Genomic DNA, 17,158 nt, shown 5'->3' with positions numbered 1-17,158 from the left:
AGATGCTTGTCTGCTGCATGGAGAATCCTGGGTACCCTCGGGACGTGCTTGTGTGCCTAAGGGAGATGTTGGTGTGAACTAGGGCAATGCTTTGCTTCTCCAGGATGGATCTTGTTGCACCTAGTGTTGTCACCTCAAATGTCTTCTGGGAAACCCAGCACCTTTCTGAACCACCAAAGGATCTCCGAAGCATGAATCCAAAGAACCCAAGCATTCCTTTGGAGATCCAAAGCATGTGGAGATTAGGCGGAAACAGAGAGTGTTTCGCTACTGGAAGGAGGGCCAGGTGACATGGAAAGAATACAGGGATGCTGTTCGTGTTTGTAGGGAGAAAATTTGTGTGGCTAAAGCACACCTAGAGTTGAAGCTGGCTGTGTCTGTGAGAGAAAATAAAAAGGTTTCTTTTAGATATGTGAAAGGAAAAAGGAGAACTAAAGAATACATAGGGCCGCTCCTTGATAGGGAAGGTCTCCTCACAGACAATGACATAGGCAAAGCAGAGACGCTTAACGCCTTCTTTGCCTCTGTCTTCAATGCCGATGATGGGCTTCGGGACCCAGGGTGCCCTGAGCTGGAGGACCAGGACGGTGGGGATGACAAACTCCCAACCGACCCTGAACGTGTGCGGGATTTGCTACTCCACCTGGATCCCTACAAGTCCATGGGTCCGGATGGGATTCATCCCCGGGTACTGAAAGAGCTGGCGGACGTCATCGCGGAACCTCTCTCAATTATTTTTCAACGATCCTGGGAGTCTGGAGAGGTCCCGGTAGACTGGAAGCTGGCAAATGTTGTGCCGATTTTCAAGAAGGGTCAGAAAGAAGACCCTAGCAATTACAGGCCTGTCAGTCTCACGTCAGTGCCTGGTAAAATCATGGAGTAGATTGTTCTCGAACTTATTGAGGCGCACCTGGGGGACAAAGCAGTCATTGGTCCCAGCCAGCATGGGTTTGTGAAGGGTAGGTCCTGCCTAACTAACCTGATTTCCTTTTATGATAAGATCACCCGTATGGTGGACCAAGGGAAACCAGCTGATGTGATTTTTTTGGACTTCAGCAAGGCTTTTGACACGGTTTCCCATAGGATCCTGCTGGACAAAATGTCCACCATACAGCTAAATAAAAACATCATACGATGGGTGAGCAATTGGCTAACAGGCAGAGCCCAAAGGGTTATGGTGAATGGGGCTGCGTCAGGCTGGTGGGCGGTTGCACCTAGTGCTGTCACCTCAAATGTCTTCTGGGAAACCCAGCACCTTTCTGAACCACCAAAGGATCTCCCAGGCATGATTCCAAAGAACCCAAGCATTCCTTTGGAGATCCAAAGCATGTCTCCAAGGTGTACTGCCTGGATCAGCCCTGCAGAACCTTGGAGGAGACAAGAGTTTCCCTGGGCACATCGGGCTCTTCAATAGGTTGCTCAGGAACCTCCCTGGAGCACCCTGGAATCTTCCTGGAGCAACCAAGGAGATCCTTCGAGACTCCAAGCATCTTCCTGAGTCACCCCGGCATCTCAGCTGTGTACCCATTGAGGACAATTTCCAGGAACACAGAGATCTTCTTGCATTACCCAGGCATCTCCTTGCTGTACCCAAGCACCTCCCTTGGACACACAAGCATGTTCATGGGGAACACAAGCATCTCACTGCAGTAGACCAGCATCACACTTAGCAGCAAGCATCTTGCTGGGGAAACCAAGCACCTCCCACAGGAACATAAGCATCCTCCTTGAGGAACCAAGCATCCTCTTGGACACAAAGCAAATTCCTTGGGACATGCAAAAATGTCCACTGGAAACACAAACTTTTTTCTTGAAAACGCTAGTACATGAACAAGACACACAAGCATCTACCTAGAGCACCCAAGCATATATCTGGAGCTCTAAAAAGTCTTCCTGGAACACACACAGCTATGTCCCTGAGGTACCAATCTTCTCCCCAGGGAACCCAAGCATCTTCCGGGTGGATCCATGCACCTCTGCACAGCACTCAAGCATCTCACTGGAGCTCTGAAGAATTTCCAGTGTGAACCCATCACCTCCTGATGCACTAAGATATCTCCCAAAGGCATACAAGCATTATTCTGAAAATCCCAGACATCTGAATAGAGAACCAAACCATTTCCTTGGAAGAACGAAACACCTCCCTTGGGAACATTAGAATAAACCCATGGGTGCCCAGGCATCTGCATAGGTCATTCAAGTGTATGTTTCAAGCACCCAGGAATGTCCCTCGAGCAGTGAAGCACCTCTCCGGAGAAACCATACATCACCCAGGGTCAAACAGTCATCTCCCTGGGTACACAAGCATCTCCCTGGGGAATCCAAGCACCTTCCTGGAGGACCCAAGATGTTCCTTGGGGCCCATAAGCATTTTCCCATGGCACACAAGCACCTCCTGGGGCACACAAGCACTTCCCTTGGCACCTCAATTATCTGCTTATGCATCACAATTACATCCAGGGTCACCCAAGCATCTCACAGGGGCAACCAAGCAGCTCTCTAAGGCACTCAACAGCACAATTGGAGCACTCCAGCACCTGTCTGAAGCACACTGCTCTCTGCAGTACCCAACTGCCTCCTGGGGCATCCAAGTGTCCCCCAGGGGAACTGAGCATCTTCCTGGAGAGCCAGCGCTCCCCAGGGCTCCAAAATGTCACCTGGCGAACACAAGTATCTCATTGACTAAGATTTTAGGCACCTCTCTTAGCATGCAACAGCTTCCATGGGCTGCAAAAACACCTGTCAGGGTCATTCAAGTATGTCCCTGTGGGCACCCAGGCATCTCCCCAGGGGACTCAATCACCAAATTGCAGGAACCAAGCATCTCCCCGAAGCCCACCAGCATCTCCCTGGAGCCAAGCATAGAATCATAGAATCATAGAATATCCTGAGTTGGAAGGGACCCTTAAGGATCATCAAGTCCAACTCTTGACACCGCACAGGTCTACCCAAAAGTTCAGACCATGTGACTAAGTGCACAGTCCAATCTCTTCTTAAATTCAGACAGGCTCGGTGCAGTGACCACTTCCCTGGGGAGCCTGTTCCAGTGTGCAACCACGCTCTCTGTGAAGAACCTCCTCCTGATGTCAAGCCTAAATTTCCCCTGCCTCAGCTTAACCCCGTTCCCGCGGGTCCTGTCACTGGTGTTAATGGAGAAAAGGTCTCCTGCCTCTCGACACCCCCTTACGAGGAAGTTGTAGACTGCGATGAGGTCTCCCCTCAGCCTCCTCTTCTCCAGGCTGAACAGGCCCAGTGCTCAGCATCACACAAAAAGCACCCAAACATCTCCCTGGAGCACCCAAAATCCTCCCTGGAGAAACAAAGCTTTACTCTTGTGGTGTAATTGCCCGAAATAACTAGGAAAATAAAACTAACATTCACATTTTTAAGAAAAAGGTACCGCATTGAAGAGGCTTTCAAGGTAGGGCATAACTGCATTACCTGAGCGTTCCCTAGGCTCCCAACCTTAGATGCTATCGCGCTGGGGAAACTTGGCATGCTAGCACTAAGGAAGAGCACGGAGCGTAGAGTGGAGTGGAGACACCACGGCTAGGCTCTGTAACCAGGTGGGAACTCAATTTGTCTTGTGCACAAAGCTGCACTTTTTGCCACCCTGAGCCAAGGACCTGTCATGTTTTGACAAATGCTGTACCCTAGTGTACATTTCGCTCATCATAATATCATTATAATACCAAAACACACCTCCATCCCAAAAGCTACCTGCCTCCAAGGTGCGACCACCCCTCACTGAGCATGCGCCCTGAATTTCTTGGAGACTATTACTTTAAACGGAGATGGGAGAACTTTTCACCAATCATAACTAAGATATGCTTGACTAGAGCCACTCAAGCTCCACCTAAAAGATAGAAAATAATATTAATTGGCCCAAGATAGAGGGGATGGCAGGGAAGATACCACCGTCAGGGGAGATACCATCCCGAGGACATACAACATCCTTAGGACCTCCTGACTCCTGGGATCAGTTGATGGGCTGAGCCTCTCTTCCCCCCTCATTGGGACGCCTTTGGGTGAGATCTGAATACTTGCTTACAAATCTCTCTAGAGTCTTTGTTCCTTTTAACGCGTTTATTTCTAGGCTGCGCATCTGTAACACCTGTAACACCTGTGTATTTCATGCAGGATAGCTTGCTTTTGCAGACAGTCACTATCGCCAGCAATAAAGAACCTGATTATCTGTTGCTGTAATAAACCATATTTGATTGCATTGTGATAGCTCTCATTAAGTGCAACTAGGGTAAGGGTGGTTATCCGTGACAGTTCAGTGTTCTGAATCCAGCCAGACCCTCAGACGGTTAATGTGTTGTTGCTGAATGTCTGACTGGAACCCCAGATGGTTAATGCGTTGTTGGTGAATGTCCGACTGGTTCAGTACCCTGAATCCGACTGGGCCCGTAATGGTTAATCAGCTACACCCCTTAACGCGACAACCCTGAATCAAACAAGCATCTCCCTTGGGCATGCAAGCACATCTCCTAGGGTACACAAGTATCTCCAAATAGCACTCAAGCATTTCTATGCACACACCAGGAAACTTTCAGGATCACAAATCCATCTTCCTGGGACGTCCAAGAAGCTCCCTGCATCACCCAGATGTCTCCTTGGAGAAACCAAGCATCTCCCTGCGCACCCAGGGAGCATCTGGGCAGAGCAGCCAAGAAGCCCGGGGAGCACCCAGATTGTTCTTGGGATAGCCAAGAACCTCCATGGAGCAAGAAAGCATCTCCTGAGGCACCCAGGCACCTCAGGGGTGCACAAAAGTGTCTCCAGCACACACACCAGCACATGTTTTGAGAACACCAGCATCTCACTGGGCAATGGTCCATGGAGCACCCAGCACACAAGTATGATCTCAGGGAACACAAGCAATGTCAGGAACGCAGCACCCAGGCACCCCCTTGGAACACAGGCATCCCCCTGGAGCAGAGGAATGTCTGAGGCTGAGCAGGGCCAGAGTTCCGCTGCAGCCTAAGCAGGGGCTGGAGCTCAGCAGCTGCTTGAGCAGGGGCTGGCTTTGAGCAGCCCCACAGCACAACAGGAACCAAGAAATGTTGTTGTAGACCTTCCTCCTAAGTGTGATACGAAGGTTATTGGGTGTCCTGGGAAGATATTTGGGTATCTTGGGGAGACGCTTGGTTGCTCCGGGAAGAGGCATGGGTTCTCCAGGGATATATTTTGATGTCAGGGGAGGTGTTTGGTTGCCCCGAGCAAGACAGTTGGATGCTCCAGGAAGGTGCTGGATTCCCAGGGGAGTTGCTTGTCTGCTCCAAGAAGGTGGGTGTTGTGCCCAGGAAGGTGCTTACACGTTCCACCGAGATGCTTAGGACCTGCAGGGAGATGCTTGAGGGACCAGGGGAGAACCTTGGGTGCAGCAGGGATATTCTTATGTGCCCTGGGGAGGGAGGTGCTTGTGTGCCCTGGGAATGTCCTTGGGCTCCCTAGGAAGATGCTCTTATTCCCCCGGGAGATACTTGGGTGCCCCAGGAGGTGCTTGAGTAATGCAGAGAGCAGTTTGTGTCCTATAGGGAGGTGCTGGAGTGCTCCAAGTGTGCTGTTGAGTTCCCTGGGCTGGTGCTTGTTTGCCCTGTTGAGATGCTTGGGTGCTCCCAGGAGGCGGCTGATTGCTCCAGACTGGCGCTGGAGTGCTTGGCGGAGAGGTATGTTTCCTCAGGTGAGAAGCACTGGTTTACTGGCGACATGTTTGTGTACCCCTGCGAGGAGCTTGTGAACAACAGGGAGCTGCTGGGGGTCCCTAGGCAGGTGCTTGGATGCCCCTGGAGTTGCTTGTGTACCCTGGGGAGATGCTATGGTGCATGAAGGAGATGCTTGGGTGCTCCAGAGACATGCCTGGGCGCCCACGTATTGTGCTTTGTTGCACCAAATCAATGGAAATGTGAGTGCTCTGGGAATGTTCTTGGCTGCCTCTGGGAGAAGACTTTGGGATCCAGGACGGGGCTCGGATGCCCTGAGGAGATGCCAGCATGCCCTGGGAAAATGCTTGGGTACCCCAGGAAGATCCTTGGTCTTCAAGAGAGGTGCCTGGGCTCCCCAGGGAGATGTTGGGCTGTTCCAGGGAGGTGAAAGGTTTCTCCGGGGAAGTGCTGGCTTCCATCCAGGAGATAATTGTGTGCTACAAGGATGTTCTTGGGTGCGTCATGGAGATGGCTGTGTGCCCATGAGTGATGCTACTGTTCCCCAGAGAGGTGCTCTGTTCCTCCAAGAAAGTTTTGGAGTGAAACGGGGGAGGTACATTGCCCTGGGTCAAACAATCATCTCCCTGGGTACAAAAACATTTCCCTGGAGAAAACAAGCACCTTCCTGGAGGACCAAGGAGTTCCTCGAGGTCTGTAAGCATTTTCCCATGGCACACAAGCACCTCTCTGGGGACCACCAGTACCTTCCTATGGTTCACAAGCACCCCTCTGGAGCAACCAAGCATCTCACAGGGACAGACAAGCACCTCCCTAAGGCACTGAAAAGCACACTTTGTGCACTCCAGCACCTCCCTGGAGGTGCACAAACCACCCTCTGCAGTACTCAAACATCTCATGGGGCATTCAAGTGACCCCAGAGGAATAGAGCATCTTCCTAAGAAGCCCAAAGATATTCTCAGGGGACCCAAGCTGCTTCTCCCCAGGGCATATAAGCATAACCCTGGGGCACAGGAAAAGCCTCCCCGGAGCACATACATTTCTTCCCTCATAATAAAATGTTCTGCCCCTGTCACCCAAGCATCTCCCTGCGGCACAGAAGCACCTCCCTGGAACAGCCAAGCACCTCACTGGAGCACTCAACAATCTCCCCACTGCACTCCTACATCTGAGTGGAGAACCCACGCGTCTCCCATCTCCCCAGGGCTCCAAAACACCACCTGGGGCACACAAACCTCTCACTGCAGATGGGAAGCACCTCCCTTGGCACCCAAGAGCTTCCGTGGGGTGCACAAGCACCTACCAGGGTCATTCAAGTATGACCACGAGGCACCCAGGCATCTCCCCAGGGGACACCAGCATTTTAGTGGGGCACTCATGAATTCTCTCTTAGCACTCAAGCATCTCACTCCAGATGCACTGAAAAATTCTCCCAGACAACTGAAGAGTTGTTTACAAAAGTCAAGAACCTAACAAGAGCACTGAAACATCTCCCCAGGGCACAAAGGAACATCAAGATCCTGCCAGGCATCATCTGAAGGCGCATCAGCATTTTCCATCTGGCACCCAAGCATCTCCCTGGTCACCCAAGCGTCTTTCTGGACATCCCAGCATCTCCCCAGAGCAAACAGGCATCAATCCAGGTCATCCCTACACCTTTGATATAGTATAAACTCACTTTAGGATAGAATAAAACTTGTGGTTAAAAGTTAGCAAGGACAAAGTAAACGACATCTTGTTATCTGTAGACCTTTTGTTATGTTTAAGCATCTTGTTATTTGAAAACATCCCAGTATCTGTTAACCGTTAGTCAGGCTGAGACTTGAGATAACTTGAGTCAATTGTCTTGTCTTGTTAACTGAGACTTCCTGTTATCTGCCGACCCTCAGTTAAACTGAAAGCCAACTCAGCATTTTTACAGCTTGGAAAACAACTGATTAAGCAAAGGTGAAAAGTGCATTACGAGGAAGACCTACGGCCTTCCTCCCAAAGACCACTGCCCACATCCTGGAGACCCCGGCCCACAATTCTTGGAAGGCTTTGCGCAAGCGCAAGGACTGATAAGCTAATTAGCATACGAAGCGAGGGTAGGCGGGGTTAGGTAATGCATATGTATGCGTGCTGATTGAATATTCATTGTTTCGCTGCATAAATATGAGATATTTTGTCACTTCGAACGTGCACGATAGGCGGAAGGATCCCCCGTGCATCCAGCGCTGCAATAAAGAATATACCACTTAAAGAAATTTTGGCTTTGATCTTTAAATCACCTTCCAAAAGCCCCAAGGCTCCTCCCTTGGGCATTAGATAACGTATCCCTGGGGCACACAAGCAGGATGTCAGAGGACCAGAGAATCTCCCCAGGCCACACAAACACCTCCCTTGAATATGCAGGCACCTCCATGAGGCTTGGGTCTCTCAAGGTGCTGCTTGCTCCTCTAGTTAGGTGTGTGGGTAGTTGGGGGCTGGCGGCCGGAAGATGTGGCGCTGCACGGAAAGGTGGAGCCCCTCCCTTGATGGGCAGTAGCGTGTGGGCTGTGCTGTAAGCAAGCGGAAGTGGCGCTATGGGCCTCGGGTAGATAAGCCCATGGGACTCGACAATAAACGGCGTTTGCCACCCACCACCTTAGTGTCTGTGAGCCGATGGACCGAGCGGCCTGGGGTTGGTCGCCGCTGCCCCCTGAAGGCAACAAGTGGTGCCGAAACCCGGGAAAACTCTGGGATTCGGGAGAACGGCGGCCGGAGCGGCGGGACCAGCCCGGCGGGGAGGACGCTCCCGGCCCAACAAGGAAGATGGAAACCCTTGTGAAGGTCGTATCCAAGTTGTGGAAGCTGTGGGGTGGCTCAGCTGAGGAAGCCAGGGGTGCCGGTGGGGACCGAGACCCTGGGGAAATCTGGGAGCGGCCACGGCCATGTGCGCCCCAGAACGGTGCTGAACTAGAAAACGAAGAGTCGGGTGAAGAAGCCTCCTGCGGGAACGGGGAAGAAGTGCTAGGTTTGACTAACACGTGCAAAGGGGAGAAAGCAAACGGTTGCGGGGACGACCGGGGAGGAGGTAGAAGCGCGAGAGAGGGGCAGAGAGCCGATCGGAACGGCCATCCGAAAAAACGCTGCAGTGGCTCAAACGCCTCGCTGAGAAGGCGGCGGGGAGAGCCACGAGGGAGAGAGCGGCCCGCCCGCAGGGGTGGGGGGCAGGGCCAGGACTCGACGGGAGGGGACCGGAACTCGGAGGTGAGCAGTCAGCCGAGCTCCGACTCCGGATCAGATAGCGATTCAAATTCGGAGGAGGAGGAAATGGGGACAGATAGCGAAAACATCCCCAACCGAAAGAAAGCTGCACCGCGAGGGGGAGAAATTCCTCTCACGGATTGAGAAACTTAAGATTGCGTGCGCCGTCTGGGCTCTATCGGCCATGCTAGCGTTCCCGGTCTGGGTAACAGACGGGGGGCAGAGGGTTCACTCACCAATAAACCCTAAGGATGTCCAAGCGATTGTTAAAGCCATTGCGGATAAAGGGCTTCATTCTGCAATGATCTCCACCCTCATAGATGGTGTTTTCGGGGGAGACGACGTGCTCCTGTTTGATATAAAACAAACTTGTCGACTGATCTTTGACGGGGGGCGATGATCACTTTTAAACAAGAATGGGAGGACAACTTAAATTCAGTCCATCCAAGTAGGAAAAGTAAATGTGGAGAGCTGTATCTTGGCAAAGAAGATAGTAGGGAGCAAGGAGGTTTAGCAGTCAGGATGGAAGGTGATGCCATGAGGCTTACAGGCTAGTAATGTTGTAGTGAAAGCCAGCCTTCCTAAACAAAGCTGCCTGAATAATTCCTGTGAATAACATACTATGTTCAGCTATTTCCTAACATAGACACGGTGCTGACTGCTTCTTCAGAGTAACGTGAGTTAGTGATACTACTGAAACAGTTGGGGTTCAGATGTAGATCTGATTTCTCCTAAGCACGCTGAATTCACAGCTGTTGATCCTCCAGAGGAGGCTTTGCAATTGAACACGTGGAGAATAGGTAAATTTCCCGCTGTTGTTTTCCTCTCCTCTTGTTTTGTTTTGTTTCTGTTTTGTTTTTTTTCCTAGTAGCATAGGCTTAAGACTCTGAAGAAACGGGCTGCTTTTTTTCATTTCCAACACTGGCTGTTCCTCCTCAGCCCCGCCTTGTATTTTTTCAGTCATAGGGTATGTGAATGTAAATTCTTGGGAGAGAGGTAGAAAACTCTGTTTCAACTGTTGTTTTTTCAGCTGTGTGGGGAGAACAAATAGGGTGGTTTTGAATATTCTGGCTCTTACTCAGAGCAGCATGTGGAGGGAGAGAGATGCGTTTGCTTTTTTAGTGCAATGGCTTCAGAAGCAAGAGGGGAAAAAACACTTTCTCTGGGAGCTGGAGAAGGTGTCCTAATCACCGGAGAGGTTTCTAAATGGCATATCTTTGCGAGTGTTCCTGTCGTCCGGAGGTTTTTGTTTGTTTGTTTGCCTTTGGAAGGTTTTCCTCTTAATATTCACGTCCTTCAGCAGAAGTGAGAAATGTGATTTTCTTTTGTGCAGTGTCACGGACCCTCCGAAATCTGCTGGGAATGATGAATACCTCGCCCAGTACCAATGTGATGACGGTGGAGAGAAGGAGAAACCAAGAAGATGAAAAGAATGTGACCTCATTTCCAAAGAAAACGTTTTGTCTGGCAAAGAGTCTTCTGAGCCTGGTGAGAAATTGCAGTAAACTTCCTCTCTCGAGTCTGACACTGAATGTAGCTCTAAAAACCTTTCCTCCTCAGCTATTACAGAGAGATGCCAAGATACAAAGAACGAGACTAGTGAAGAGAAGGAGAGTCAAAAAGCAGGTCCATCCAGCAAGAGAAGGATAAAGTTGAATGCAAAGAATACAAACTGGAGCTCCTGATTGGCTTCATGCTGCACTCTGTGCTGTTCTTGTCCTAATCCTGGTCTCTCCATAGATAATATGGTTTAAATCCAAATAGAATCATGCGATGAGGAAGATGTCCCTGCAACAAATTCAACATCTAAAATCAAAGGCTACATTTTTCCGTGGTTTTCTTCCTGAGCAGAAGTGCGTAGTACTCCTTTTATATTAATGTAGAGATGATTTCAAACAGTCTTGAAGTGCTTGATGACTTAATAGTCTGCAGATTTATTATCAAATCAAAAGAACGCGACTTGGTAGACTATTTTTTTCGCAGTTTTGAATGACCAGTAGGAAGAAGGTTGTTCCGGCATCAAACAGGATCTTGGCTTCACCCGGACAAGCACTCTCACCAATTTTCATGGCACTTTTTAAAAGATCAGTAGAGAATATTTTACAAGTTGTGCAGAAGATCTTCCCGTATGCACAGCTTGCGCTAAAGGAGGACCGACAGCAAGATATAACCACAGCATCCACTTCTTTATAATTCTGCTAAAGCAAAAACTTGTGGTTTGTGCAATCAACTTAAACCTTTCAGATATAACAATGGTAGAATTTTATTTTTTGCATGTGCATGTCTTTCTTTTGGGCATGTCTGGAAGATAACGCGTAGGTTTTATTCTGGATTCAAAACTGAAATGCCAAATGGAAACTCTGAATGACTCAATACACAGTAAAGGACGATGCGTTCTCTACTGAAGCATCCTGCTTCTGACGACAGCTAAGATAATTAGCATTTGTAGAGGTTGACTTGAGGTTTGAAGTATAATGCACCTATTTTTCTTTAAAAAATCAAAACTCAGATATTTGGAGGGGAAGCATTTCTAGGTCAATGTTTCTAATTCCTTTCTGAAGAATGTCAGGACCAGGATACAAGTGTAACTGGTCTAAGCTAAATATTGTTGTAGCTATCATCATTTTTAACCAGTCTCCTAATGTAAATGTTTGTGGATCATACTATACACGTGCATGTGAGATCAATTAGCATTGATACTTACTAGATGAATGGAATTCTGTGACCATCACATCCTTTATCACCGTGCTTTCATTGTGGGAACCTCCTCCGGAAAGAATTGGTCTTGTTTTTTTTTTTTTAGTTATTTAGCAACTGCAGAAATTGTTGGTAATCTCCTTTATTCCAAGGGGGAGAAAAAAATCACCAAGAGTAGCATACCTTATACGCACATATCAGTGGGACTTAGTACGGCTTTGTAGGGCCTTGTGCCATCTCCTTAAATCTGTGGTGGGATGAACTCTAGGAAATAGCTTTCAGTGTGTGCTCTCAAATGAAGAAAGGGTTTTGGCACTTATTTAGAAGCTGTATTAATGTAAGAGAAAGAGACAAAGGGTATTCAGGAAAGTTAACAAACCCCTTTTGCCTTTCAGACCATTTAAATCCTATTTTACAAGATGATATGTTCGATGGTGATGATGATGCATCCTTGGTTTCTGGAGATGAATTAAAAGATGGAATGCCTGACGGACCAGAGAAAAAACGCCTCTGTTTCAGCAGGTAAAGAAAGATAGATCCCTGTTACGTTTAAATTCTCAGGTCTGCTGAGTCTTTGTAAACAGTTCCAGCTGTTAAAAGTGCGAGGGGTGGTAGACGAAGGGGTAACATCAAGTTTGTGTGTTGAAGGGGTGCTTGGTATTCACAAGAAGAAAGGGTAAAGGGACTAAAGTTGTAATGAAGTTGCTGTGAATGACCAAATTGAAAAGCCCAGGCTTCTCTTCCTAAGCCAAAGTGATCTGTAGACTACCAGAACACGTTGACTTAATCCATGGCATTCTTTGAAAGACTCAAGACCACATAAATGTCCTGCCTGTCCTTTTAGCTAAAAATACCCCAACTTTATGGGTTTGTGTTGCCACCTTTTGCCCTTCTGTTTTCCAGGATTGTTAAACCAGTAGTGAATTATGTAGCCGAAAGAAAACTGAGAAATGGCTTGTTAAAACACCTTGAGAAAAATTTGAACGGTGTCTTTATTTGTTAAGCCACCAAGTTGTGTTAATCTTTTGGTATTTTAGTATGGAAGTCATGCAAGCCCACCGTTGGAAAGTTAGATCATGTTGTTGCAGCTGGATCAGTTATTTTTCTCAGTTTCTATTGCTGTGCTGTCCAGAAGACTTTCTGTGCTTCAGAGCAAGGCTAAGTCTCTAGCATCTTTGATTTAAGCCAGCAAAGGTACAGCCTGATTGTAGTGGGGAAAGAAATGCTCCTAGCAAATTTATTTCCTAGTAGTAAAGCAAGATTGCAGGGATATTAATTGGCAGTCTTGGTTTAGTAAAGAATAGGAAACACAAGGGAAGAAGATGAAACAATTGGAATGCCTGAATAACTTAACTGGAAATCTTACATGTATTTAATATACCACTGCCATTTGGATTATTTGGGGAGGGAAAAGAAAGTCTATAGGAAAAGTACTTGGAACATCTGTGTGTCTGTCTATTCAGCACCTCATTTATAAACTTGTTTTCTTAACTCTTGTTCTAGGAGTGCTTTCTGCGAACCAACATCACGCCGGCCCCGTCTGCTAATAGTAGGAAAAGAAGGGTACGGCCAGGTTTCATACGTGGCACCCGCGGTGTTGCACGCTTTGGAGAAGTTTCCCGTTCACACCCTGGACCTTTCTGTTCTGCTTACAAACGTTGCACTGCCAGAAGAAATCTGCGGACAGGTACCTTTTTTCTTTTTATTCTCATCGGATTCTCTGACTGTATGTAAAGGATCAATCGAGTTGCAAGTAAGGTGAGCAAAATTCATTGGTAATGGAGGTGGCCTTGTTTTAATGTGCTGGGATGTTTGCTTCTGTCTGAAAATCCCCTTTTCTTTTAGACAGCACCGCAAACAATCTGGATGTTGTACATGTCCACATTTTCCATACCCAATTTCACAGTGAGGATGTTGCTAGCAGCTCAGGAAGCTGGGCGGTGTTGCTAATAAACATCTCTTTGTGGAAAGAAATACTGATCATCTCCCTGGGATCCAGAAAGTAGTTCTCATTGCCTCCTAAGGCTGTGTGCTCCCAGTAGATGGCTCTGTACCAGACTGCATGTCAGCTACTTTTTGTAGCCTTCTTTTAAATTATAGTAGTAAGGCAACCAAGGTTTGGGGCTTGTGTTTATTTTGTTTTCACACGGACATAGACAACTTGTGCCGTTGCAGTATGTGCAATAAAAGCATTAACATTCACAAAACACTTCATTTGCACGCTGATGTGGTTTTAACTAGAGAAAATGAACAGATTTGGTGTTTTCACTTTTAGGCAGGAAATCCATTTTATTGTTTGGCATCACTACCTCAAAATATTTTTACCTTTAGTGGAAACGTTTGAGAGCCATACAAGTAAGGACAGACATGTTACACGACTGAATACTGATGTGTCCCATAAGAGGGACATTTCCTTTCTTTGTTATGCGATGATTGTGGCTGTGGCCATACAGCTACGGTGTCTAGCCACTGCCTGAATATATCCTTCCCATCTTCTGACTAGAGTTCTCCGAATACTGATAATCTGAAAGGGTGCCCAGAGAAATTCCTTATGTGAAAGGATGCTTGCCACTCTGTTCACGTAGCTTCATTTCATGGGGCAGTCAGATGGCTATGTAGCTATGTATTAACAGGTTATTCTCCGTGTTTCAGTTTTCTTACCCAAGCTTTCCTTTTCACTAGCTGATCCGAAATGCTCAGAAGACAGCACCAAGCATAATTTATGTCCCAGATATCCATTTATGGTGGGACAACGCTGGACCTGCCTTGAAACTTACTTTTCTAACTCTACTACGTAACATTCCAGCATTTTCGCCAGTTTTGCTGCTTGCTACGTCTGATGTATGTCACTCAGATCTCCCAGAAGAGGTATTTGTCAATACTTTTCTTACTATTTCTTCAGTGTCTTGTAATTTATGAATGCTTTCAGCATCAAAATGCTGTGCTTTGTTAAATGCATACTGTTATTACTCAGGCACCCTAACAAATCACTTAAAATTTGCTTAGAGAAAAAGAATACTGTGAAAGCATCTGCTTAAGGTTTTTTCTGAGTCAAGCAAGTGATGTTCACCCCTTTCTCATGCATGCAAATAATAAATTAATACAATAATTCCGGTGGCTACAAAGTGGTTCAGTCAAGAATATGCAGTGCTTGAAATGACAAGAGGATGTCTTTACTGAAGAGATTTCTTCTGACAGTCTGCCATTCCATGCTATGTTGGGTAAACTGCTAATAATGCAATTTAGTAGAGAATTGAAATGCAATTTAGTAGAGAATTGAAACACTTTGATTTAAAAAAAAATAAATCAGTTTCTTTCTTCAGATAGGCCAAAGCTTTCCAAGCTGGAAAGCTGAGTTCCAATTTCTGCTCAAGTAACTTTGGAATGGAATTCTAGTTGTATTCCTAAATAAACTGTAGTAAAAGTACATGCAGGACTTCATTGACTTCTGAGAGTTTACATTAAGGGAAGGTGCCCAAAACAGGAACACGCTGTTCTCATTCTGATTATTTTGTCTCAGTTAGTGGGGGAAGAGAACGGGTCTTACCTAGACGTGTTTATTATCAACTGCTTTGAAAGTGCTTGAGTTCCCACAGAAGTTTTTGTACAGGTTCTAAATTCCTTCTAAAATAAGTAGTGAAATTCCTTACCTACCTTTTAATACTAGAAATGGAAAATGGAGGAAGACGTAGAGGTACTAGCTACTTCAGGCACCTTTTGGTAGAGAAATAAAAAGTCAGCAAAAAGCCCTCACTTGTCTGCTGAAGCCTTTCTCTTCCCTCTATAGCCATAAAGGTTCTAAGTAAAGGATGCAGCAAGGCAAGTAAATACAAAGGAAGCGATGTTGGACGTGGTGAAAGGCATTACTTTATCAGTGTAGCATACAATCCCTTCAGTGAGCTTTAATTCTACAGGTGATTCTTAAAGGTGACATTTGAATTTGCCGTGTCAGCCTGTGAAAATGTAGCCTTTTAAGGCCAGGAAGATAACTTTTTTCAGTTTGTGTTCTTCAGGTTATTATTAATTTTAAAAGGTACTCGTCTTTTTGGAATAGAAGATGAGTTTTTGTGGCCTTTAAATCTGAAACGTCTTTCCTCCTTCTGCTTTAGATCCAAAAATTATTTAATAAGGAATTTGGAGAAGTGTGCAATATTGAGTTGTCTGGTAGGGCAGAGAGAGCAGCTTTTTTTGAGGACCTAATTCTAAATCAAGTGGCTAAGCCTCCTGTAAAGAAAACAGGTGAGGAGGATATAAGAAGTACATCTAAAACTTTCCTATCGAAGTTACTAGCTCTTTGGGATTTGCTTTGGTGGTCATTTTCTGTCAGTAATTTGTCATATGCTTGTATTTGAGTACTGTAAATTGGCTAATTTTTCCTGATTAATTGAAGTTGATCGGGCATTGGAAGTCCTGCCTGTAGCACCAGCGGCTGAGCCTCAGAAGCCACAAGAGGAAGAAGTAGGGATGCTGGAGGAGGAAGAGGAGGATACCTTGCGTGAACTTAGAATTTTCTTGAGGGACGTTACTCACAGACTTGCCACTGACAGACGTTTCAGGGAATTTGCAAAGCCCTTTGAAACATGGTGAAATTTCCCACCCTTGATGGGTCTAACACAAAAACTCTTTTCTCCCTTCTCTCCCCTGTCCTCTTTCTTAATGTAGGCAGTTGAGAAAGCCGAAATTGGAACAAAAAAAAGAATATAACACAGGTAAGTGGCTGTAACTCCCCGGGATACCTATTTATGCTGGTTACTGAAGAGGATGGCACTTGGTCACTCCATCGCTTTCATTTGGCCCCAAAGCCTTCTGTAGTCAGCTGAATTCACTCATCAGTGACTTTTCTGTGAAGAGAGGTAGGTGCAAATAGGAGATTTTATGAATTCCTTGGGGAGGGAGCAGTGTGAATTGCAGCTTGGTAGGCACAAAGCAAACTGTTCTAATTGTGCAAAGTAAATTGATACTTGGTAAGTTCAAACTTAGTTTTATAGTTGGCAACCACAAAAGTAAACCTTAGCTGTGATCCTACCACCACAGTGGTGTAGCTCTTCCCTTCCCCTTGTCCTCTTGGCTCTTTTAATGACAGTGCAAGCAACAAACGTGTGCCAAAGGGTGCTGTATGGTAAACAATGGGCAGGCTTTTTTCTAAAAAGCACGAGTTTGAGTTATGTGGTGTTTGGGTGTTTCTCTTGAAACGATTCTTACCTCCTTGAGCTGTTAGATCATAATGCAGGAAATGAAAGTGCTGCATGCATAAACAGAGTAATAAAACATACACCTCTTAGGAAGAGGCTTGCAATGTAATAGTGTTTGTTTTGAGCACTGTTAGATACAGTTTGACATGAATGGAGTGAAAACACCTTAGAGAAAGGTGTTGATTGTTCTCCCTTTTCCAAGACAGAAATAACTGGAGTAGATTTCCCTCCTGCATGGAACAAAAGTTGCACGTTTGTTTTTGTCTGGCTAGCTTTCAGTCTCTTTAAGAATTTCTCTACAGGTCACAGTTTTAAGTAGACAGTTTAAACGTGCAGAGCGATAAGTAAGTGGAATGCAGTGGTTGTGACAAC

General features: G+C 46.5%; 1 protein-coding gene across 2 annotated transcripts in view; it reads left to right on the top strand.

Annotated features, from left to right (window-relative positions):
* The window catches only part of LOC113841623 (ATPase family AAA domain-containing protein 2-like), a 105,271-nt gene that overhangs the window by 81,412 nt on the left and 6,701 nt on the right, over positions 1-17,158 (top strand). The window contains exons 1-4 of one of the 2 annotated variants that reach the window (XM_072032073.1): positions 11,994-12,116; positions 13,098-13,281; positions 14,277-14,462; positions 15,985-17,063. The exons of the other annotated variant lie outside the window; for it this stretch is intronic. Of the exons in view, the coding sequence (XP_071888174.1) occupies positions 12,019-12,116; positions 13,098-13,281; positions 14,277-14,462; positions 15,985-16,014 (498 nt within the window). The 5' untranslated portion in view covers positions 11,994-12,018 and the 3' untranslated portion in view covers positions 16,015-17,063. Of the gene's footprint in view, positions 1-11,993; positions 12,117-13,097; positions 13,282-14,276; positions 14,463-15,984; positions 17,064-17,158 lie in introns of those variants that run through there. 2 annotated transcript variants of the gene reach the window in all.

Source organism: Anas platyrhynchos, chromosome 35, assembly GCF_047663525.1.
Source record: "Anas platyrhynchos isolate ZD024472 breed Pekin duck chromosome 35, IASCAAS_PekinDuck_T2T, whole genome shotgun sequence".
NCBI lineage: Eukaryota > Metazoa > Chordata > Aves > Anseriformes > Anatidae > Anas > Anas platyrhynchos.
Note: the sequence above shows the minus strand (reverse complement) of the source record. Positions and strands in the feature narration are given on the sequence as shown.